Source organism: Penicillium brevicompactum (assembly GCF_028827555.1).
Source record: "Penicillium brevicompactum strain IBT 35665 chromosome Unknown utg000005l_segment0_segment0, whole genome shotgun sequence".
Lineage (NCBI taxonomy): Eukaryota > Fungi > Ascomycota > Eurotiomycetes > Eurotiales > Aspergillaceae > Penicillium > Penicillium brevicompactum.
The window spans coordinates 4,303,950-4,326,782 of record NW_026623208.1 but is presented as its reverse complement, the minus strand read 5'-3'; the positions used below and the strand labels follow the sequence as shown (position 1 = coordinate 4,326,782).

Below are 22,833 nucleotides of genomic sequence, written 5' to 3'. Positions count from 1 at the left end.
TCAATGATACGTGCGAGCAGACCAGAGTTTTAAATTCAGAAATTCATTTTCAAGTACGACAGGGCGCTCAATGAGCCCTGGTAGACTAAGGATCAATCCAGATCAAGGATTGTATCAGGTGATAAAAGGAAATTTCCGCTGATGGTGCGGATTGTGGTGCACAGTGGAGAGCTCTCTCGTGAGATCGAGATATGAGCATCAAAACAAAAAAATCAAGAAGCCGTTCCATCCCAGACGGCACGACATGTAGATAGACAAAGAATTCCTCGGGGGGAAGTAGGGCAGAAGTGTAAAAAAAGGGAAAATCCCGGGAAGGCAAAAATGACCATAATTATTGGACAAGAAGGCAGATAGATGGGTGGATATAGGGAGTATCAAAAGTCGACACGACGAATAGAAAAACTACGCCAGAAAACCAGAGCGTATGTGCATGATGATGATGCACAGAATAGGATGAAAACAGAGAAGAGAAAAAGCAAACGAGTTCGTCTCAGTCAAGCGTTGCATCATCTAGAGTGAATGATGAAAAAGACTAGATGACCCGTGCGGCAGATGGCCGCATCAGATCCTCGCTAGCCTGCTTGGACAGAGTGCCAGTCTCGGTCTGCTGGTCGTCGACGTTCTCGGAGTCGTGGGCGTGCTCGTCATCATCCTCGACGATCCGAGTGGGGACATCGCCGGGGCCATACTGCTGACTTGACCGCTCGGGGAAAGTCGAGCTGCTCACCATGGACATTGAGGTGCTGGAGCGGTTGTGAACCAGATCCGGGGTAGGAGGGATGCTGGAGTGGCGGTTGTCCGGGTGGAGGGAGTTGTTGTCGGCGTCGCTGATTTCGCTAGCGGCGCGGGTGGAGGCTTCATATTCGGAGGCCAGGCGGTCGCTCTGGTGGATCTTGGTGGCCTCGGTCTCTTCCTCGTCTTCGGCATCCTGGGCGAGGTGCAAGCCTTCGACGGCGGCGGCACACTGGTCGCTGATGCTGCGGATGATATCTGCGATGGCATCTGTCTTGTCCCGCAAGTAGCGGTCGGCGACATCTGTGATGCTCAAACGAGCAAGGGTCTTGTGATCCTTGCCGAGGTTCAGCAAATGCTGCTCCAGCTCGGGGCTCATGTCATTTACCAAAGATTTTTGACCATTGACAGACTTGACAGACTTGACGGACTCCTTCGACTCAACGACTGACACCTCCTCCTTGGGCTCCTCGGGAGCGTCTTCGTAGCCCTGCTCGACGATTTCAGTAATCTCCGACCGGCTGCCAATGGAGCGAACAATGTGCTCCATGTGGTGGCTCTGGCCGTTGATGAGGCTGCGCAGGTGCAAAACCACACGCTGAGCATCCTCACGCTCGCGAGACAGAGTCGAGTTAGTGTGTGAGAGGGCGGAGATCTCCTTCTGGTTGCGCTTGCGCTCACGCTCGAGCTCCTCAGCAATCTCCTGCTGAAGAACGAGAGCCTCGAGCGCGTCATCACGCTGCTTCTCAGTGCCAGACAGGCGGAAAGTGAGACGAGTGATATCATCCTTCTGCTGGTCGATAAGACCAGTGAGGCGACGGCTCTCACGCTTGTGGTTCTCGATCTTGACCTTGAGCTCGGAAGTCTCCTTGGTAAGCTGCTCGGCAAAGGCCTGGAACTTGAGGAACTGCTGCTTCCAGGTCTCGAGCTCCTCAACAAGGAAGTTGTTGCGCTTGCTGACCTTGCTGAGTTCGGTGTCCATTCGTCCCTTGAGGTTGATGAAGTCCTGCCACGCCTCCATGGCGTCACGGGAGTACTGGTTGCGCTCACGGACAATCTCATTGAGATGGCGCATGGAGACCTTGGTCATCAGTGGCTTCTTCACGGAGCCACCGAAGATAGCCTTCATACCGGTGTTGCGGCCCTATTGAAAAAGAAACCATTAGCGATGAAATTGTTAGTAACTTGAGCAATCAAAGACGTACCAGCTTCTCACAAACGTGATCCATGACGCCCATAACGGCATCCTGGTTCCACCATTGAGGCTCCTCGACGCTCTCGACCTCGCCTCTCATAACGATGATCTGACCGGCGGGGATGAGCTTGCCACCAGCGTAAGCGGTACGCAAGTGTGCAGGCACACCAGAAGGTGAAACATCGCCATTGAGAGATTGAGTCATGCGGGTGATGAACTTGGTGCGCTGGCCCTGGTTCAGGACATTGGGAGGGCTGGAGGTAAGGACAAAGTTGCGGTCCAGGTCGACAACCAGAGCATCGGCGGGCGCGTTGAACAGGGTACGGCACTCGGCAGTAACACCCAGGATGTAAGGACCTGGCTCCTGAGCAAGCTCCTTGACGTGACGGGCGTGCACGACAGGCACGTAAAGTCCACTCCATTCGTAGACGCGAACACAGTAGCGGATGGTTTCGGCCGCGACAGTCAACATGGCGGGATAGTGACTGACGAAGATGATGCGGCGAGTGGGCGATACGGCAGCCTCGATGACGCCAACAATGTTGGGGATCGAGAGACAGGTGAACAACGGCCACATGGCGAAGTTCTGGAAGCCGGTTGGCGAAGAGGGGAATTGGTAGCAGAGAGCATAGTCCTTCATATCAATGCGGACCAGGTCATTCAGACGCGGGGCGGGGAAGCTGAGGATACGCGAGACCTCCTCGGCGTGGAACAGGTTGGTAGCCTTGTTCCAGTGAATCCACATACCGCGCAGGTAATCGCCCAGCAGGTCGTAGAGCGGGTAGCGGGAGAGGAAGCTGAGACAGTAAGGAATCCAGTAAGTCTCATCGGGGTTGTCGTAGAAGTCCGGCTCCGTTTTCTTGCGCAGCTCGCGAATCGTCTCGGCGCGCTTCTCGTCAGCACGGGACCAAACGCGCAGCGCGATACCGTACAGGGTGTGGGAGGAATCTTGCTGCAACACGAACGCGTGGTGAGCACAGTGAGGCTGGCTCTTGCCTGTGCAAATCTCTACATCGTGGGGGAAGCAAGCTCTCATAGCTGAGTGCAGCGCTCGTGCAATTTCGTTGTCCTGCTCGAGGCGAGGGCTGCTACCCAGGATCTCGGGGAGCCAGAACTGACCCACGGCTCCCTTCATGTGGCCAATCTTACCCTGGGCGGGGGCGGGGGCCTTGACCCATTGGGAGGGTTCGCGACCAACACCGCATACCATATACGCATGAGTGAGTGTTTTCGGTGTCCGCTGGGCGGGCTTGACGGTGAGTGTGGAAGGACTAGGTTGGGTGATGCGTGAATGCAGCGACGACGTGCGGCTAGGAACGACCAGCGAATTTTCCCCTTCGCCGCGTGTCGTAGGCCGATCCCGGGTGGATGGCCGTACAAAGGACGAGTGATCCCGCATCGAGTGACCCATTGTGATTGTTGTATATATGTTGAGTCGGCAAATCTGAGGTTGGAATGTCGGTATTTAAGCACTCAAAAAGTGCAGTTCGAAAGGAGGGTTTGCCCAGATTAAGGAATGTCGGGGATATAGATATCGGAGAGAGTGTGTGTGAGAGAGAAGATCGAGAGAGAGAGAGGCTGAGGGAGTAGAAGTTTAGAAAACAACACCCGCCATACAGTCAGAGTAAATTACCTCCGAGTCAACCTGGTAAAAAGACTGAGAGAAGAGAGGTCCAGTGGGTTAGGGGCAAATAGGAGAGAAATGCGTAGCACCGAGGCTAAGGCCAAAGGGGGTTCGTCGGGGAGTCCACTTTAATTAAAGCCTTTTAGCGGAGGATTTTGGTATTGTAAGAGGCCAGTAATTGTTAATTTCTAATTCCTGATTTCTGGGATTTCTGAATTTCTCGATTGCTGCTCTGCTGATTGTTTCGAGGCTGGTGCTTGTTTCATCTTTTGGATTACCTGCAGGGCTTCTATGCTTCTAGGGGACTCGCACAAAAGTACCCAAAACGACGCTATCCAGAGCTACTGGCAATGAACAAGTAATATTCTCGGAGTATTCGGAAGCTCTGTATCATCTCTTGTGATAGCCCAAACTGATACGTCCCAGCCGTTTTCGCCGGTTTGATAGATCGAAATGCCCGGCTCTGTTTCATCTTTAAACTCTGATTGTAAGTGTGTGGCATTTCCATGCTATTCCCCTCTGTACGGAGTACGGAATACTGTTGACAATCCATTCCTGCACTACCACATCATGCAAAAGTGTTTCGTATGCAGGCAGCGAGGAGATATCCCAGCTCCCAACCACTACTCCGTACAAAGTTCACCAATTCTCCCATTGCGACGCGAATTGGGATCCCTAGAATGCCGATCTCCAGCACTCGCATACAGGATCGAGAGCCATCCCGTCTGGATACCCGTGAATGGTGGAGCTCTCTGTCCGCGTCTCCACAAAAATAAAGAGATTTGTGTTCGATCTTGGCCCGTGTGCTGCATGAACTTTTTACCCCTGAATTCATGTATATTGCTGCTTTTTCTCGATAATTGTATCACTCCTGTATTATACTCCAGACTCCGTGCTCTGCGCACACTTACATACTATCGACTCTGATCAAGCATCAACGCTCGGCGTTCGCGGCGCCACCCCACTATTCGTGTCATCCCGTTACCCCCTCAAGCTATGGAACTAGCGAATTGCCTAGTCGGGAATTATAGCCGGAGATCCCACTCTCGGTGCGCACCTTTCCCTGGCTCAGATGTCTGTCACTTGGCTTAAATGGCTCTATGATCTCGAATGCAAGACGATCCCATAACACATGGGGGAGAACGTGGATACTGCTCAGATATTTCCCGCCAATAATGGTCGGCACCCGTAACGAGGATGGCGAACACCCTCAGACTATCGACCGGAGCTCGGCTTCGAAACGTTCTGGGCTGCACCGTGCTGATTCTGACTGGGCTGGCTTCGATGGACTGTGCGTACTCCGTACTCCGTATCTGACTCCTCGTATGCGGAGAACTTGTAGGGCCGTTCCGACGAATAGCCAAAGGTAATTTCCCACATGGCAATTGAATCGCAATTATTGAGTGATTTACCCTGTGTGGGATTGCCTCTGTGATTGGCCAAGACAATATTAAGCAGTAACCTGGAAAAATAAGAGACTATCGGCAGCCAGTAAGGTGACGGCCCAGAGCAGTGTGGAACACAACCTGATTTGGAATCAGGCACTGGATGCCAATGGTCAATGCCTGTATTTCCGGGCTTTCGCTTCCTGATCAAGATTGACTTTCTAAGATTACGGAATGCCCCGAGTCCCCAGAGGGTTATCAACGTCTTTGACAGGTGTTGTGGAAACCGAGATGCGACATATACCATTGAAATGAGAATTGATTGGAATTGATGACAGTGAAATACTACTCAACTCGATCTCAGGAAAATCATACAAGTTACGGAGTACATGGAGTCCACTCGCTTGCTAGCCGCATGTTTCACTCCGATGTCATATCATAGGGCACTGTGCAAGAACCAGGAAGCGGCAAACGCGCCGATTGTACAGATCGAAGGATAATCCGTTGATCGCTCCTAATTTGAGAAGGCAACAAGACATTGCAAACAGGCAGTCTGTCGCCAAGCTACCGTGTGAGCATGAGGTTGGTGTCGCTTTCGCTTTGACTCCGTAGGGCATGGTGTCTTTCCACACATGGTGATATTTCCCACTCCGACCATCTACGTATGGGATTCTACTCCTATCCATAACTAGCCACAACCCCCCTATGTCTCATACATCGTTTATCCGGTCAACTCCGTAAAGTTGTATCTTTTTATACCCCGTGGCGCTGGACTATAAAGTGCTGACCCAACGTCCACACCCGCGGCATTCCGTACTTCGAACGAGGACAAAATACACGAAACGTTCAAAATACAAATCTTTCCAGGGCCGTTCTAGGCTCTATTTGGTGCACTGGCATGTCGATCGGGCCACCGATCCACCCTCCAGTGTTTCGTCTGCGTGGGCTTTGATCCACAGCACAGCTCTCCCCAGCAGTTGGTAATTGTACCGACAGGGGTGGTACCCAGTACCTTGGTTGTTCCCTGCACATTGTGAGAGCCGGGGTAGCCGGTACCTGAAATCAGGTACCCGTTGCTTTTATTTGTAGCACTCTTGTGCTCCACGAGTTTTCTGTCCAAGTCTAGGCTTAAATGACCGGTAAATGTGGCAGGTTATTTAGTGATCCCATCCTGCTGCGTCGTGATCCCTTTTTCTTTTGGAGCTCTGTTCACGCAATAGGGGCAGGGGTTGCCCAGGTGGTCCAAAGTACTGACTCACTTTAGATTTCACCATATTGCTGCTACTATTTTTGTGCGAACTAAAAAAATAGCTCGGGATTTTTCTCCAGCGCCGTTTTCACGGCAATCAGGGTCATATCGAGGGTCTATGATTGTGTGCTCGATATACTTGTACGGACTACATTATGCGGTGAACTACGGTTCCAACGAGGCAATGAAAAATTCGTTCTTTAAGGCGGTTCGTTCCGCTCCAGATCGAAATTCGGCCCCATTGCGCTAGGCACGATTTTTCCCTCCCGAGTCGTGGGGCTGGGGATTTGCACTTGTAAAGGTATTCATTGCGCTGCATTTACGATCAATTTCTGCATATAAACGGAGTACGCTGTACATAAAACATCAAAATGCGTCCGACCCAACTCATCACATTTGCGCTGGCTGCACTGGCTGCAGCCGACTCCAGCACAACCACCGTCAACTACTTCGGACTGGATTCCAATGTCAATTCATATGGTGCCGATCCCGGTGCCTACACCAGCACCGCAGCAAGCGTTGTTGGCAGCGATAGTACAGCCACCACCTACGAGATCGAGTGTCTGAAGGGCGCTGAAAAATGCGCTCTCCCCCACCCGATCACCATGATTCAGGGCCCGGCGACATACAGCCTGTCAGGTGAATATAGCATCGTGACCATGGGCGCAACGGGCATCATCACCGATATCGAAGAATGTGTTTTCACTCACTCCTCTGAGTCCGTGTCTTGTTCATGGAGCGTCGCATTCACCGTCTCCTCGGGCGACCTGACCGTTTCAACTTCCATGTCCAACTCGAGTACTAGTATTGCGCCGGAATTGGTCAGCTGGCGAACTCTCGATGTTACGGCTGGCGCTGATGAAGTCACTTCTACTTCTTCGGGGTCTACTACTGAGGCTACGGGAGCGACTACCGGGGCTGCGTCTACTGGTGCCTCGACGGCCGGGGCCACTTCGACCGAGGCTAGTTCGACTGCGGCTAGTTCGACGGGCGCTGCACCTCGCATGAAATCTCTGGCCACGGCTGCGCCGATGGGAGCTGCTGTTGCTGCCATTGTGGCTATGTTTTGAGCCTTGAACTTTTTGTTATCGCAAACCCATCTCAATCCTGTCCATATGCATTTCGGATGTACGTAGCATAGAACCTTGCAGTGTCAACGAAATTTATGTTTAGAACAATTCTGGAACAAAACATTGACCTTCGTCCTTGGACGGTATACCTCTGGCTGATTATATATTCCAATAACTGGGTCGTGAAGCTGGTTTATGGCGCAAATTTCTTCAGTAGCTTTCAAGGTTTTGATTCCACGGGTCCCACAAACCTTGAAATATATAGATCATTGTAAGAGATTTTAGTCTCACCTGCAGGGCTGAGCAGGGCTGTCGGGGATAGAATCCATGGGCTCTGATTCAAGATCCTTGCTTACACACCATATGGAAAACTCCCAGCCCTGGAGGACTTCCAAGATTGGAATTTCGTGTGCCTCTAGGGCTCGAACAGACACGGTGATTGCAACCTTAGGACCATCACATATCTCGCGCATCCCAAAAACAACTACCTGCTGAGGAGCCCACAAGCTGATGCTCACAGATGTACGAATGACCGACTTTGGTCGGACTTTCTGATCAGATGTCTTCTCACAATGAAGCTAGTGATTGGACCGGAGGAAAAACTGGAAGACGTACTATTCCCAGGTGTCACGTTGCACAAAGCAGGACGGGGACTGCACTGGAAGAAGAAAAAAGAGTTATTCCGCTCTGCAAGTATGAGACGCCAAATATGCATATGTCTACCATCCTATCGAGATGTATTCATCCATCTTTATGAACCGCAAAAATGCTAGTTCAAACATAATCAATATTCCTCCACTTAAACTTCTTATTAGCCCTGTCCACAGGCTTATTCTCAAACTGGCTTCCATGCAGCTCGAAAACCAAAGGTTTATCCTGCCCACTTGACTCGTCCTGCTGCTTCTCAGCGCTCCCTGGATGTTTCGGTAGAGGAACCGTAAAGCGGAAGACTGTGTGTTCCTTCGGTATAGCTATATCAAGAAATCGCAAGATCAGCATAATCCATCCAACGAGCTTCGCACACCCGTCTCGGAATTCACTTACTTTTCATTTCGTCCCGCGGAGTAACAACAATAAATGTAAACTTGGTATCCCGCACCACGATCCCTTTAACCCCGACCCGTCCAGCGCATCGACTCCGTACAACCTCAACCTCAGCCCCATGGTAATCGGCACTGGCAAGCTTGCTGCCATGAGAGGTCGGCGTAATATGCACGGCATGTGTAGGCGACTTTAAATCCAGGACATCCTGCATATACCCCACCCACAGCTCGTGTAGGCCATTGAAGATAGCGTATTTACATTCTTCCTTTGGGAGATCGTAGAGGCCGGAATTCCGCTTCTCGCGCGCGGAAAGAGGTCGCGGTTTTTGATGCCGGATGAAGTACTCTTTCTTGCGGAGGCGTTCAAGACGTCTGCGCGATCGATTGTCTGAGGCTGAAGGAGAGGTGGCGCGGAGGAAGAGTGGTTTTTGTTTGACGCGCTCGGTGAATTGTTGGGTTGCACTGTCGGGGGAGTGGGCGCGGGAGAGGAGAGTGTGCGCGATGTGCGCTTTGGGAGCTGGAGAAGATGCCATTTGAGCGCAGCTTAAGCGTTGTGGAGAGTGGATGTGAGATGTTGCAGAGCTAGAGATTTTGCGGAGTTTGGCCCACTTCCGATATCACATGTCGATAAGGCTTCTATATGAAGTAATGACTCCAAGTAGCTTCGAGGTCAGCTATTCGTCCTTTATTGTCTAATTATGTTGGTTAAAACGATGATTGTCTTGACCTGAATTATATTCTCTGACAGTCTACGGAACAGACTTGCAGTTGAGTACGGAATACAGCGACGTCAAGGCAAGGATCACAAAGGATTACGTCGATCCATTAGACTTTCTGACTGCGCCTCCTTTCCAAGGTTGTGTGCTTCTGCCTTCGAGTCCCTTTCTTTGATCTCATATTCTTAACTCGCATGGGCGCTTGCTTTTCAGCTCTGAGCCTCCCTCGAATCGTTTATCATTAGCTCCAGCTCACCTCTAGATCGCCATCTCGCATGCCCCGCATTGCTCCGAACTATGCCGCTCCCAATTAAGGAGACAGTCGCGCGTTTCGCCATCTCCAAGCTCTTGGTGCTATCCTACGTAATCGACTGGGTCTTCATCATGTACGCGATCCCATATCACCCCAAGAATCCACCCTAACTCAGTCCAGCGGCATTGCCTTGATTGGCTATGGTTTCTATAGACAAGGGCCAAACCAGCACGCCTTCAGTCTCACAGACCCAACCATTAGCTTCCCCCAGCACGATGAGACAGTAACTACCACAACGCTCATCCTCGTCGGACTCTTCGCCCCGGCCGTTCTGATCTTCCTGATCTCCTGGATCATCGTCCCGGCCAACGCCAGTATGCACGGAGTGGGATCAAGATCACCCGTGCAGTACATCCGTCGCAAGTTCTGGGATTGGAACGTCGGCTGGATGGGACTGGCGCTGGCTGTGGCGAGCGCCTGGACCGCTACGCAGGGGCTGAAGGTGCTGGTTGGTAAACCGCGCCCGGATCTACTGGCACGCTGTAATCCGGATCTCTCGCGGATTGCGGAGTTCACGGTGGGTGGACTGGGGGATCAAGTCCGCGGTGCAGCGACTTTGGTCTCATGGGAGATATGCCGGGACCGTTCGAATTCATTGCGGATTGACGGTTTCGCCAGTTTTCCCAGTGGACACTCTTCTTGTAGGTTTCCCTATCTTAATAGATCATGCTTTGAGCCTATGCTAACCTCGCCCAGTCTCCTTCGCCGGCCTACTCTACCTGACTCTTTGGCTGTGTTCAAAATTCTCAGTCGGATTCCCGTATCTGCCTCAGTTCCCAGTCGAAGATCAGAGCTATAGTAACGACCAATCATCCGTGCGAACTCGCGGCGCCGCACCGCCGACCTATCTAATGCTGCTAGCATTCTTCCCAACCGCGACAGCAACCTTCATCGCCGCGTCGCGGTGGTTCAATTACCGCCACCACGGGTTCGACATCTTGTTCGGGTCTGCGATCGGAATCTTCTTCGCATACATCGGCTTCAACATGTATCACCTCCCGATCAGACGCGGAGCTGGTTGGGCATGGGGAGCGAGAAGTCGCGGACGCGCCTTCATTCGTGGTGTAGGCTTCCCAAGCTCACTCGGAACGGACGGTTGGGCGTTCGATGCGCGCAATGCCACGGGACCCGCGGATGTAGAGAACGCGCCGGGGATGCAGCATGCGCCCTACGGACACGCAAAGCCCAGCAGCGCGGAGGGCGCTAGGCTCGAGGCTTAAACTCGGGCGCGTTAAATAGGACCAAGCTGCGTCGATACTTATGTATAGTAAATAATAAAGATCATCAATCAGAGACATTGGGGTATCATCGTAGAGCCAAGATGGATGGTGTCAATAGCTTATCGCCAGCCGCCGACTCTGCCCTCGTCCCATCTTGCTTTGGCTTCTTTGCGGGCAGCTAGTTTTGACGCCTCTCCTCTGACACGTCGGACCCAGTCTGCGATTTCCTTCTCCGTTGCGCGACCATGGTGATCTTCATCGAGGAAGCTCTCCTCGACGGCTTGACACACGGCTTCTTGTTCTGTGATCGCGGCACTGTACCGCTGGTACAGAGCTTTGGGCGACCACGGCGCAAGTGCGGCATCCATCTCTGCCTGCTTCTTGCGCCATGATACCTCGAGGGATTGGTGGGTCATGAGCATCGTTTCCGTCGAGGCGCGGAGTTCAGTGAGATGGGCCTGCGTATCGAGGACTCGGGCAGCAATATCCTTATTTGAGTGTATGAGTGATTCAATATGCTGCTGGCGGACTGTATGAGAAGGGTGTTGGTTTGATAGGGCGGAGATCAAGGCTGGGTCCTTTAGGATTGTTTGGAGGTCGACCGTGCTGTTCGTTCGCATTAGGAGTTTTCAATGCCAGCGACTTGTTCAGACTTACGACTTGTCCTTCACTATATCTGGAAGCCACCCCTCTTCGATTGCGGGAGGATTGGGGACATAGGGCTGCTGCACTTGCGATCCCGGTGTCTGATTCGGCTCGGCCATGTTTTGCGGGGTGCCTATCCGACTGGTTTGACTGCTTGGTTTTGGGGGAGGCGGAGGCGGGGTGTCCAGGTTGACTGGGTTCATACTCGGAGAGTAGAATGGGGATGGAGGTGGGAGAGGTGATAGTTGAGACATAGTACGGGGTACGGAGGAGTTGTAGCGCTGACGTTGCTCAGGCGTTGAAGCTGGGCGGGATGAGCTCTTGGCGCTACGAGAAATGGATCTACAGCGCTAACGCGATAAGAGCGCTACTGTTCTCTATGCTTTCCATGGGTATATTCGTGAGATCGTTCTAGATACAGGATTTTAGAGGAAGGGAAGCTCAGTGACTACTCCGCGGAGTGTCAACACTGAGCCTCACTGAGCCGCCACGGTTGTAAACCCGACATTGCTCTTGGGGACGTGGCCCGTCACAGATGAACTCAGTGAGAAACTGTGCCTTCTGAGATTCACAGGCACACAGAGCCCTCATGGCATATTTCAGCGCGAGGGTGGTCTCACAGGAAGCTGGGAGAACGACTGGGAGATGAAGCACAAGAAGCCTCTAGCTTACTCTGTCCTTCTCCGGATCTCCCGCTCCATGGCCTGAATGTTGGTTCCAGCCATAGCGTCCTTGACCAGCTCACGGACTTCATTTTGTACCTCCTCGCTGTAATAATCCTCGCGGGTAGCAAGCTCCTCGATGCGCCTCTTGAACTCGGGATCCGGTTCGCTTTCTCCGGCAGTGGCCTCTTCTTCGGTCATTGTGCTCATGTTGATCTTCATGTCGCTATTGGGAATGGGCCCTGGGGCGTTCAGAACATCGCTGGGAGAGACTGAGCTGGAAGCAGGAGCACCGCCGACAAGTTCCCGAAGGTAGGCAACCACCTGTGGGAATTCATCGTCGGCCTCCATCTTCTGAACTGCAGTCATGTCCTCGGCATTCTTCTTGTTATAATCCACACCCAGCTCCTCGACCAGACAGCGTGCGATGTCGGGTTGTTCGGTCACGAATAGACAGGTCTCACCATCCTCGTCGAGGAGGTTGACGCTCACATTGAACTCTTTCACCAAGGCGCGTAAGAGATCTTCATGGCCGTAGGATGCCGCGGCATGGAGGAGCGAATAGCCGGACTCGTCTTGGGAAGATGCGACGGAGGGGTTGGACCGCAGCAGATCCAGAAGCGCCGCGGGGTTGTCGCAGGCCAGAAGGTAGGGGTTTGGTTGGGCCATGGTATTCGTATGACTCAGAGTTCTCAATCAAGCGTCAAATTCCAAAGTCAGAGTCATAAATGTCCACGGGTGGAGAGATGGTCTTCAAATAGTTGGAGAGGAAAAAAAAAAATACGCGCCCGCCTTTCCTCTTTCGCTCCCCGCGCGGTGACACAACTTCGCTCCTTCGTATTGTCCTTGCGCATTGACAGACTGGGAGCTGCCATAAATATTCCAAGGCGACAGTGGTAACTATTTGCCTTACTTTGTACTTCTCGAAGTACTATTTGACCACTACCTCCCCCCTCACACATGCTTCTTTTGCGCTGCCCCGCATCGCATCGCATCGCTAGGATCTACACACCCACGCCTCTATTTCTGACTGGATCTTTGACACCCACACAACATGGCGTCTCAGGACCCTCATCAGATCGCGCAGCTTGTGAATGCCCTGAACGATGCCTCAAAACAAAAGGGCGGGAAGAAACAACCCTTCACTTGCAAAAAGAACACTTTCGCCGTTTCTAACACCAAAAATGTCACCGTGGACTCGTGGAAGTTCATGGATTGGGACTACAAACGCTCTGGTCTACCAACATATGCTCGTGGTCTCTTTACATCCCGACGACGAGATAATGTCCCCGAAATTGTCACTCGTGGATATGACAAGTTCTTCAATGTCGGCGAGACCAGGAACACTGAATGGCCTAACATTGAGAAGAATACACGAGGACCATACGAACTGAGCGTAAAGGAGAACGGATGTATTATTTTCATCTCTGGGTTAGAGGATGACACGCTCCTAGTATGCAGCAAGCACTCGACGGGTCATCGTGAGGATGTCAAACTCAGCCACGCCCAGGCCGGTGAACAATGGGCTGAACGCCATGTTTCGTCTGTGAACCGATCTGTTAAGGAGCTTGCCCGTACTCTGCGTGCGATGAATGTCACCGCAGTGGGAGAACTTTGTGATGACAACTTCGAAGAGCATGTTCTGGCCTACGACGAAGCCGCCTCAGGTATCTACCTCCACGGTCTCAACTACAACCAGCCTGAATTTGCCACCATGTCATGCGACGAGGTAAATCAGTTTGCAGAGGATTGGGGATTCAGGAAGACTAAGTTCGAGGTCTTTGACGATATCTACCGAGTGCAGAGCTTCCTGGAACACTGCGCCGAAACGGGAACTTGGGACGGCCGTGAGACTGAAGGATTTGTCATTCGATGCCAGTTGAGAGACGGTGAAATTTCGCCCTACCGGCACTGGTTCTTCAAGTACAAGTTTGAAGAGCCCTATCTGATGTATCGCCAGTGGCGTGAGTGCACGAAGGCCGTGATATCTGGCAAAACACCCAAGATTCGCAAGCAACAGCAAGTGACAGAGGAGTACCTCCTATTCGCCCGAAGGACCTTTGCCAAGAATCCCAAGATGATGGATGAGTATCAACATAACCATGGTATCATCGCTTTACGTGAAGCATTCCTCCGGGAACGTGGCCTGAAGGGTTCCGAGATCGTTGCTTTGGAAGCCCAAAGGCAACTTGAAGGCCAGCAAACTACCCAGAATGTCATTCTTGTGCCAGTTGCTACCCTAGGCTGTGGAAAGACGACGGTTGCCTTGGCACTAGTCCGCCTCTTCGGCTGGGGACATGTTCAGAACGACAACATCCCCAAAGTGAAAGGTAAACCCAAAAGGTTCGCAAATGAAGTCATTCATTCGCTTGCAGACCGTGAAGTCGTCATTGCCGATCGCAACAATCACCAACGGCGCGAACGCAAGCAGCTCATGGAGGATATCAACCCTGTGCTCCCCGATGCGCAGTTTGTGGCTCTTCACTACGTCCACGAACCGAAGGGTCAGCTTCTTCCACATATCAAAGAAGTCACCCGCAAGCGTGTCTTGGATCGTGGCGACAACCACCAAACCATCCGAGCTGGAACCAACGACCACAGTGAGATCATTGGAATCATGGAGGGATTCTTGGGCCGCTTCGAGGGGATTGACACCAGCCGCACCCCAGACATGGCCTTCGACCATGTCTTCGACCTTGATGTATGCGCCTCGTCTCGCGAGAACCTCGAAACGGTCGTCAAAGCTCTGCACGCCGCATACCCACGCATCGTCCCCACGATGCCATCGGCAGAAGAGCTCGATGCTGCCATAGCCGCCTCGCTGGACGACTATACTGTTGAGAAGGATCTCAGCTACAGCTACGGCGCACCCCAGAAGCAAAAGAACAAGAACAAATCTCCAGGAGGTGGTGTCGTTGTTCCCCAACCGGAGAACACCGCGAAATCCCCCAGCAGCCTTGCCAAAAAGATCGAATACTTCAACATCTCTCTACCCACCAAAGAAATCTCCTCCGTCCTCCAATCTCTCTTCCCTCCCTCCACCCCCGCTCAAACAGCGCAGCTTTACCGCCAGCTTGTCAACTCACGCCGCCTCCAAGCAGCCTTCCACGTCACGCTCATCCATCGCGCATCAAAGCAGGATCACCCAGACATCTGGGACCGCATGACCAACCGATACATAGATGTGCAGACCAACGACCCGGTTCCAGAACCCTCGCGCTACCCACCAACCCTCGGCTCTGCACGCGTCCGTCTCGAGCGTCTAGTCTGGGACAACCGCATCATGACCTTCGTTGCGCGTATCCTGCCAGCAAGCGGCGAAGACATTTCCGACGCCACTTCTGAATGGCAGTGTGCCAATGCCATTCCGCATATCACGGTCGGTACGGCTGCGCCTGACGTCAAGCCGAAGGAGAGTAATGATTTGCTGCGCCGGTGGGTTGAGACTGGATCCGGTGGTGACACGGGAATCTTTGAGGCCGAAGTGCAGGGTGTGAAGGTTGTCGATGGAGTGGTGGGGTTGGTTATGAGTCGGGGGAAGCATTAATACTCTTTCTACACATACAAAGTACATTATTCGACCGACGAAGGCATGTTGCTCTTGCATGCTTTGTAGGTGTTGGATATTGCTATGATATCACTAGGGCTACAGTTATCGCATTTCTACGGTGCTCTCATATCTCTCTTGCTGTTTTTTCTATTATATTCGGCCTCTTTCCAAGGTTGAGCTAGATTCCTTATTCCTCGTCCTACCAAAAATACAACTGAGGTTAACTTGCTCATGTACCTTGAGATACAAGTAAGGATCAAGCAGGACCGGAACTTCGGAATACACTTCATTCACTCTGATCATGAGTCACCGCGTGTAGCCAAGAAGATCCGAGTTCATTGACGGATGAATATTCAATATTGTACTACCCAGACACAAGTATCCGTAGACATGTAGGTATTTGAGTAAAAGAAGCAAAGCTAAGATGAGGAGCCAGATGTTCTGTCATTCTGGCAACATATACAAAGAAAAGGTTATGTCAAATCCATTCACCCAAACCGACCATGCTGTGTAATGTGAAGGAGACCCAAATTCGAAATCGAGTTCGACCCGCGACTCCGAGTCTCAGTTTGGGGTAGGTGTAGGCAAAGTGCAGGAAGCGACGGCACGAGAAACTTCCCGAATCAACCACTCATCCAAGCGGTGACACGCGAGGCACCGAAGCGGCCCATGTATTGCAACCCGGTGCTGCCCATGGGGAAGTAGCTCACAAGATACCAGACCAGAGCGGCGAGCTGGAAAATGGATGAAATCAGAGTAAGGAAGAGGTTTTGAAGCTAAAAGAGGTCAGCGAGATATTCTTGAAGTGCGCGGGTTCCCTATTCGGGCGATGAACAAGCAAAATGTAGGGGGTATCATTGTGATATGCAGGAAAAGAAAAATGACTGCGTAGTCAGGAACAGTGAGACATGGATAGATCTCGATGGCTCTGGACTCCGCGCTCTGTGACACGGCGCAGAGTAAGACAAGAGAAAGCAAGGGAAGGCGCATCCAAGTCCCGCGCTGTGGTGAGACGTAGTACAGCCATATCAAAGAACACAGATGCCGACCGAGGACGGGGTAGGATGGGTCGAGGCAGCTCAGATGGCCTATAGCCAACGGCGGGCATGACAAGCTGTAGACCCAGGTTGTACTGCGCGATTGATGTGAAGGCTGCAGGATTCCCCTTTTCCCGGTGGTGCAGTGCAACCATACTTCCCGTACTGGGTAGAGCAAGGTGCAACAAACAAGGAAATGGAGTGAAGTAGCATAGAGGGATCGTCGGTGTTGAACAAGATAAAGCATAACGCGCCAAAAAGAAAAGAAAAAGAAAATACAGAACGCCAGAAGCCACCAACCCGTTCGGGGTCGTTGAAAACAGATAAATCAAAATAAATAAATGTACTTACACCGATAGCAAAGTAAAGCGTGAGCGCGATCGATCCAAAATAGGCCGCTGTGAATGGTAGACGGGAACCCGAGATCAGATGTTTAGCGTAGGACCACGGTCCCATGAGAACAGCCCATGATAGTAGGAACAGGACTGAGCCAACAGACCATCTAGCAGAAACCTGTTAGCAAAGAATATCTCAACACAGACAGACAGTAGTCCTTGGCATGAGGCGCAGATATAAGTTGTAGGCCAGAGCCAATCACGTTGCAATGCGAGGTACGAACGCGCACATGGCTTGAGCCACACTCGACTTATGACCAAGGATTTTCCAGCTCGGGATTTGAATGAATGGGGAGAAAAAGGTATGGGAAGAATGGGGAACGCGTAGCCAGGGTGATGCGGCCCAGGGCTGATGCAACTTACAAGACGGCGAATTTTCGGGGCTTCAGTGACAAGACTGGGAACAAAAAGAAGCAGATCATGAAACAGACGGCGGCACCCAGGTTGCAGGCACCGAAAATGAGCATGCGGTCCCATCGACTCACTAAACGTAATGTGTATTAGTGAAGTGGACTTTTACTTTTGTTTCTCCCTCTGCTCTTGTTGGCTTGCAACCCCATAAACAAGCATGACGATGAATCCTCCCGGCGCAGGAACTGCATTTCCATCACCTGGGTCTAATAAAACGGTGTGCGGGACGATCTGAAGATCGAAGGGGTCACCAGGCCAAAGGGGACAAAACTTACAAGCAAAGAAACCCTCCTCTTCATCCCGTCTATTGGATGCTGGTAAGGGGGCTCCAGGGGCTTCGTTGTGAGTGGGTAGTTGAACATAGCCGCCGTCACCGAAGGGGTTGTACGACTGGAGCCGGGACAAGAATGGGGTATTGGATGTCGATCCGGTGTGTACGGGGAGATCCGGATCTCTGCGCGACCACCCTAGCGAGTTGACGGAGTCTCTGAAGGAGTTATTCGCCATGTTTGAGGGGTCGAGTGTTAGTTAGGTCTTAGTCAAATTCCCGATCCGAATTGAAAGTAGCGGCAGAGGAGCGTGCACGACTGCGTCTGAAGAGAGAAGGCCCGTGGGCAAGGAAGTCAAGTCCCAAAGAAACGTCTGCAGGGACTATGCGAGATGGAGTGCAGATGATCTGCGCCGGTGATGGGTGATCGATAGAGGATTGGCTGGAAACGAAGCCCTATTCAAGCCAGCAGAGGAGCAGATGACAAGTGCCCCGACGGCGGATTCAGCTTCCGATGAGCTGGGACGCGCTACGCCTCGTGTCGAACAACCACTATCAAGGAAACTTCTCCGACCTGACTATGCGGTCAAGATTAAAACCCAGAGTTTCTGATTATAGCGGTCTGATGGTCAAAACCTTAGAGCGGGTCTCTCTCCGATCTGAAATTAGAGAATCAGAAGCCAAAATTCAAATCCAAATTCAAATCCAAAGGAGCTGCCTGTTGGCTGGTAGGCGTCAGCGCAACGGGATCTGCAGCTATGCGGAGTCGGGGATGATAGCCGAGGGGTGGCTTAGGTGTCTCTAGCGCGGCGCAGGAAGATCGTAATCGGCGTACGACGTTGATGGGTGCAGCGAGGCAAATCGACCAAGCGGAGGAAAGGTGGGAAGCGTACAACCTTGCGGGCACGATCCGAGAAGGGGTAAGAAGCGAACACGGCGCAAGAAGTCGAGAGTCGCTGATTGGACCAGGAAGCGCTGTAGTATTGGTAAAGGAGGGGGGAAAGAGAATAATAATCAAGGCAATGACGAGATGGCGCGAAGCTACCGATGCGACAAGCCCGATCGGCGTTGCTGAAGCTGTCAGATGATGTTGTTATGAATATTTCGGACCGGGCCTTTGGGCTGATTTATGACCGGGGTATCCTCGATCGGAAAATAGGCAAACGAGACGAGCTTGATCAACTACTTACCAGATGATAAGGGTGACAACTGGCGTTGGGATATTGGAGGTGATTGCGGACAGGCGGGATTGCGGTTGGGGAAAGGGGGCTAGTGCCTAATCCGGCATAGCGCCGTTAAGTATACCGTAGGTATAAGAGAACCTCACATATTGCTCCTTTACTTCGATTACGCAGTTCAGTCTATTTTTGTCTATTTAGCCCATTATTTCACTCTGCTCAGGTCCATGGCTTTGCTAAGACATCGGGTTATTCAGCATGTACTTCCGCATATTTCCCCTCTTTTGGAGACTCGCGCTCCATCCGCTGGAATTTGTCAGTAAAACATGGACTTAACTAAAGCTGAACGTACTCCGTAAGGTTCGACATACTTTGATCGAAACATCACTGGCTCATCATATTGACTAATATCTCGTGTTTGACTAAATCCTAATCCATACTCTATTGGGACATAATGATGGAGTATCATGTACCTCATATAGTGCCCTCTGCATTGTATCGTTAGCTGCTCCCCACTGTCGATCCCCCGTGGCCGGTGCGCACCCTGTAGCGATCGTGACCGTTTATAGAGCGTGTATTATCAACAGGAAAACCGGATATGACTGCCGGGTCATCATAAGTCTGCTAAGCACGGCTATAGGTGAGATGATTACTTATTAGCAGTTGCGACGATTCTCCCGTGATGTTGCATAACTATAATCTTCGGTATAGATGTCGCTACCCGTGTACCACCCAAGGGAATTGTCCGATAGCCTGAAGCAGGGCCCCATCTGCACGGGATTTAGGTAACATTGTCATTAGCCTCATTGTTTCTCCAGTTTAGGCTTCGGCTTCTGCATTTGGTTGCTTTTTTTTTTTTTGCCCTTTCTTCTTCCAAGTTTATTTTGTGTCTTATTGTGTCTTATTGTGCGTTTATTTCATGACATTTGCTTGAGTGACTTGAGCTTCCCGATAACCAGAATGCCCGGCGCACATGAGTTGCCCTATCCGTTCCTCCCGGAATGGAGTGCAACGTTAACCATGCAGTATCATATCGTCATATCAGGGTCCCGTGCACTGATCTTCCAAAGACAAGTCTCACACACCCTCTACTGGATTGTATGAACTCCAATACGACTGGATACTAGTTGTAGTGAAGCCTCTCCCTTGCGTCAACCGTGGATACTCGGCGTGTATCGCCGAACCTTGACGGGACGGGACGTCAGATCCATTTCCCCTCATCCCGGAGATCACACCCCATCCGGTCGATCTAGAGTTCTGTAAAATGAGCAGAAATCAAAAGGAAATGCGCGTGAAAGAGCTCGAGGAAACTTTGGCGATGTGGCTCAGTACAGTCATGCTAAAATGAGGTGTATGGCTCTAAATCACTATTGGCGCATATAGTCTCAGACACATTCCAACCCCTCCAATGATGTCCCTCCGCCACATTCTGGAGGACACTTTTTCCAACTCTGACCAACTCGTGCCAACTCGTGCCAACTCTTGCTTCGGACAAAGGACAGAGCAGACCGAGCCGAGAAGTCCGAATCCGGCCTGCACTGCCGGGTCAACATTCTGAACATGTCGATATTATTTTGTTAGCCGCTATAACCCAAATCAATGGTTCGCCCCCTACGTAGAGAGACCCTCCGAGCCACTGCAGTCGGAGCGGAGCGACCGGAAGGTCCAAGCTCCCTTGACGGTAGATCATGGCGATATGATCGTCCTCAATGTCCTCTGCACGACATCGTACATGAAGAGGGTCCGCACTGATCCTCTTGCAGAGTTGGTAGGGCTTACGGTGGATGCGGTCTGTGGGTTGTTTCTGCTGTTATTTTCGTACGATCCTAGTATTTTCCTTTCTACTTATTTATCTATTCCCCTTTCATTATCGCCGTTTCCCCCGAGCCTGTCAGAACATCAACAGAGGAAGCCGACGTCGTTTGCCAAGGTATACTTACGAGCATGTTATATTCCCCGGACGCTTTTTGCGATTCGCTCTGGCTGTCTCATGTCGATCTCGACCAACTCCGGCGTCTTCTTCTCTGAAATCAAGACTTTTGGCATACTTGCATCGGCTTCCTCCCACATGGTCTCATTCTAGTATCTTGGCTATGTACTCTGTATAGATTATGGTTTCCTCATGGGAAGATGAACATTGGTATGCTTGTAACCCCAAGGCCTCATCTGATACATTCTTCCAGACATGAGTCATGACAGTAAGTAACAGGTGACAAATATTCCAACTTGTATCATGGGAGTATCATGGGATAACCGTTTAACTCGATCCGGCTGTATCACCCTTCCCCCTTTGTCCAATTTTGTCTGGGACTGTACCTCTCCATGGCATTTATTATTGGTATTTTACTATGTTTAGTACATGAGAACCAAATAAAGGCTCGGGGGTTTACCGTCCCCCTCTTTCACCCACACCCACTTCCCGTTTCGGTTGGCTTCTGATGTAGATACCTATAGCAATGGGGCGATGACCTAGGTATCTCTTCAGTCAGTAGTGAACTTAATCATATTATTGCGATTTATCCTGTTTTTTTTTCTCTCTTCATGTCTAGATTTAAAAAAATCTATTAAATCTATTTATCTGATTTGTTTTTTTTTGTTTTTTTGTTTTTTTGTATTTTTTTATCCTCCCCTAGTGTCTTTCCTACTTTTTACCTTTGGGAAAATAATTAAAAATTTAAAACATTAAAACATTAAAAAAAATAAGAACCTCAGTCCGATGGCGTAGGTGAATCTCATCGATTCCCACCGATCGACAGGCTGCATGACCGATGTTGTAATATATCAAATGAGAGATGCAGAAGAGTGCCGCTTGAGTTCATAAAGTCTCTATCCCCTCGTCTGGGAAACCTGCAAGTGCTTTTCCCCTTTGCTGAGTTGTCACTGCATATTCTCGATTTGATTCGTAAAGACTCTCAGTATCCATCAGACTTTACCCTGTGAGATCAAGCTTCGATTTACTCCTCCATACACAGTCAGGTACGTGTCAAATTGTCAACCTTAGTTCTATCGGACCGAGCCTTGGATACATCACCGTTGTTCCTGCATCTGCGATCTATGATTGCCATCACATTTCGCTAGGCTGCCATGGGGCTCTGTTCTGACGTGGCTTATATGTCCCTGCATGCTGCTGATGTTCACTTGTTCAAATGCTAACCTCGACATAGACCGATCAATAGATCCATATATATCTATATATCTTTCTATATGATACTGTTGATCCACTGTATCATATACCCAAGACATCATATACTCGGACACATTTCATGTTGGTAAGTCAAACATTTCATCAGCCTCGGTCTATACATATCCCTACATTTGCACCTGCTTTTCTCTCTTTTTGTGGGAAGGGTAAGCGCTTGCACCAAGTCAAATTGGTTACATCCCAGACATCCCAGACACAAACACCAAGCACAGTAAAGAGAAGAGAGAAGAAGCGTGGAAGTATTCTCGAACACCAAAAATATCTCCGGATCGCCACCGTTCACCGCCCATCCACCGCTTCTTCCCCCACTCGGCTCTTCTCCACGCTGTTTTGCAACTGCATATCTGCGTGCGAACTGTGTCAACCGTGTTCTGTGAATTGGGATTGAGTGCCTGATTCGGGCTTGGTCTTTCCTGCTCGTCTCTAGTTCTCTCTGTGCGCTCTGTGCTCTTTCACATCTCTCTTCTCCTTTATCTCTACCAGCGGCCCTTTTCTTTTCAAAGCAAATTGGAGTCTGGTTGGATTTATCTTCCATCGCTCACACAGTTCTTTTAGAACTTTTGGAGCCACTTTCAATTGGCTTGATCAACACCGTTGTTGCGATCTTCTCGGACACTTGTGCCCCGAAGATCCTCCACCCTCCACCCTCCACCCTTCGACTCATCCCGCCTTTCAAGGGAATATTTTCCCCAGACTCTTTTCATTTCCCACAATCTATTTTCCCTCACTGTGGCTAGTGCTCACCAGGGTAAGTCTCTCACATTCCCTAGGCTCCGGGGCTCTGTTTCTTAGTTGCCTGGTTTGCCTTGCGCACGGAGGTCCATGGCATCTTCAAATCGCCTACGGGCGGGGTCGAGTTGACTAACATTGTAATGCGCAGATCAACCCTCACTTCCATTTCTTTCCTCTGATACCTCTCGCGACCATCGGGTATTTCA

General features: G+C 51.0%; 8 protein-coding genes across 8 annotated transcripts; 3 read left to right on the top strand and 5 right to left on the bottom strand.

Annotated features, from left to right (window-relative positions):
* Positions 1 to 532: 532 nt before the first annotated feature.
* On the bottom strand, positions 533 to 3,338 carry N7506_007497 (DENN (AEX-3) domain protein; the record flags this gene model as incomplete). Its single annotated transcript, XM_056956790.1, has 2 exons — positions 533 to 1,876; positions 1,938 to 3,338. 2 exons carry the CDS (start codon positions 3,336 to 3,338, stop codon positions 533 to 535), a joined length of 2,745 nt encoding a protein of 914 aa, XP_056811124.1.
* A 3,218-nt stretch (positions 3,339 to 6,556) lies between these two features.
* Positions 6,557 to 7,255, top strand: N7506_007496 (uncharacterized protein; the record flags this gene model as incomplete). Its single annotated transcript, XM_056956789.1, has 1 exon — positions 6,557 to 7,255. The coding sequence occupies one exon, from the start codon at positions 6,557 to 6,559 to the stop codon at positions 7,253 to 7,255; it is 699 nt and encodes a 232-aa protein (XP_056811123.1).
* Positions 7,256 to 8,029: 774 nt separating this feature from the next.
* N7506_007495 (RNase P/RNase MRP complex subunit) lies at positions 8,030 to 8,831 on the bottom strand (the record flags this gene model as incomplete). The annotated part of the gene is made up of 2 exons (XM_056956788.1): positions 8,030 to 8,226; positions 8,300 to 8,831. 2 exons carry the CDS (start codon positions 8,829 to 8,831, stop codon positions 8,030 to 8,032), a joined length of 729 nt encoding a protein of 242 aa, XP_056811122.1.
* A 480-nt stretch (positions 8,832 to 9,311) lies between these two features.
* Positions 9,312 to 10,547, top strand: N7506_007494 (phosphatase PAP2 family protein; the record flags this gene model as incomplete). Its single annotated transcript, XM_056956787.1, has 3 exons — positions 9,312 to 9,400; positions 9,448 to 9,968; positions 10,024 to 10,547. The coding sequence occupies 3 exons, from the start codon at positions 9,312 to 9,314 to the stop codon at positions 10,545 to 10,547; spliced, it is 1,134 nt and encodes a 377-aa protein (XP_056811121.1).
* Positions 10,548 to 10,666: 119 nt separating this feature from the next.
* On the bottom strand, positions 10,667 to 11,311 carry N7506_007493 (vacuolar protein sorting family 37 protein; the record flags this gene model as incomplete). Its single annotated transcript, XM_056956786.1, has 2 exons — positions 10,667 to 11,153; positions 11,205 to 11,311. The coding sequence occupies 2 exons, from the start codon at positions 11,309 to 11,311 to the stop codon at positions 10,667 to 10,669; spliced, it is 594 nt and encodes a 197-aa protein (XP_056811120.1).
* A 549-nt stretch (positions 11,312 to 11,860) lies between these two features.
* Positions 11,861 to 12,523, bottom strand: N7506_007492 (ankyrin repeat protein; the record flags this gene model as incomplete). The annotated part of the gene is made up of 1 exon (XM_056956785.1): positions 11,861 to 12,523. The coding sequence occupies one exon, from the start codon at positions 12,521 to 12,523 to the stop codon at positions 11,861 to 11,863; it is 663 nt and encodes a 220-aa protein (XP_056811119.1).
* A 385-nt stretch (positions 12,524 to 12,908) lies between these two features.
* On the top strand, positions 12,909 to 15,401 carry N7506_007491 (tRNA ligase; the record flags this gene model as incomplete). Its single annotated transcript, XM_056956784.1, has 1 exon — positions 12,909 to 15,401. One exon carries the CDS (start codon positions 12,909 to 12,911, stop codon positions 15,399 to 15,401), a length of 2,493 nt encoding a protein of 830 aa, XP_056811118.1.
* Positions 15,402 to 16,027: 626 nt separating this feature from the next.
* On the bottom strand, positions 16,028 to 17,754 carry N7506_007490 (putative Golgi traffic protein SFT2; the record flags this gene model as incomplete). Its single annotated transcript, XM_056956783.1, has 4 exons — positions 16,028 to 16,180; positions 16,793 to 16,943; positions 17,200 to 17,320; positions 17,523 to 17,754. 4 exons carry the CDS (start codon positions 17,752 to 17,754, stop codon positions 16,028 to 16,030), a joined length of 657 nt encoding a protein of 218 aa, XP_056811117.1.
* Positions 17,755 to 22,833: the final 5,079 nt, after the last annotated feature.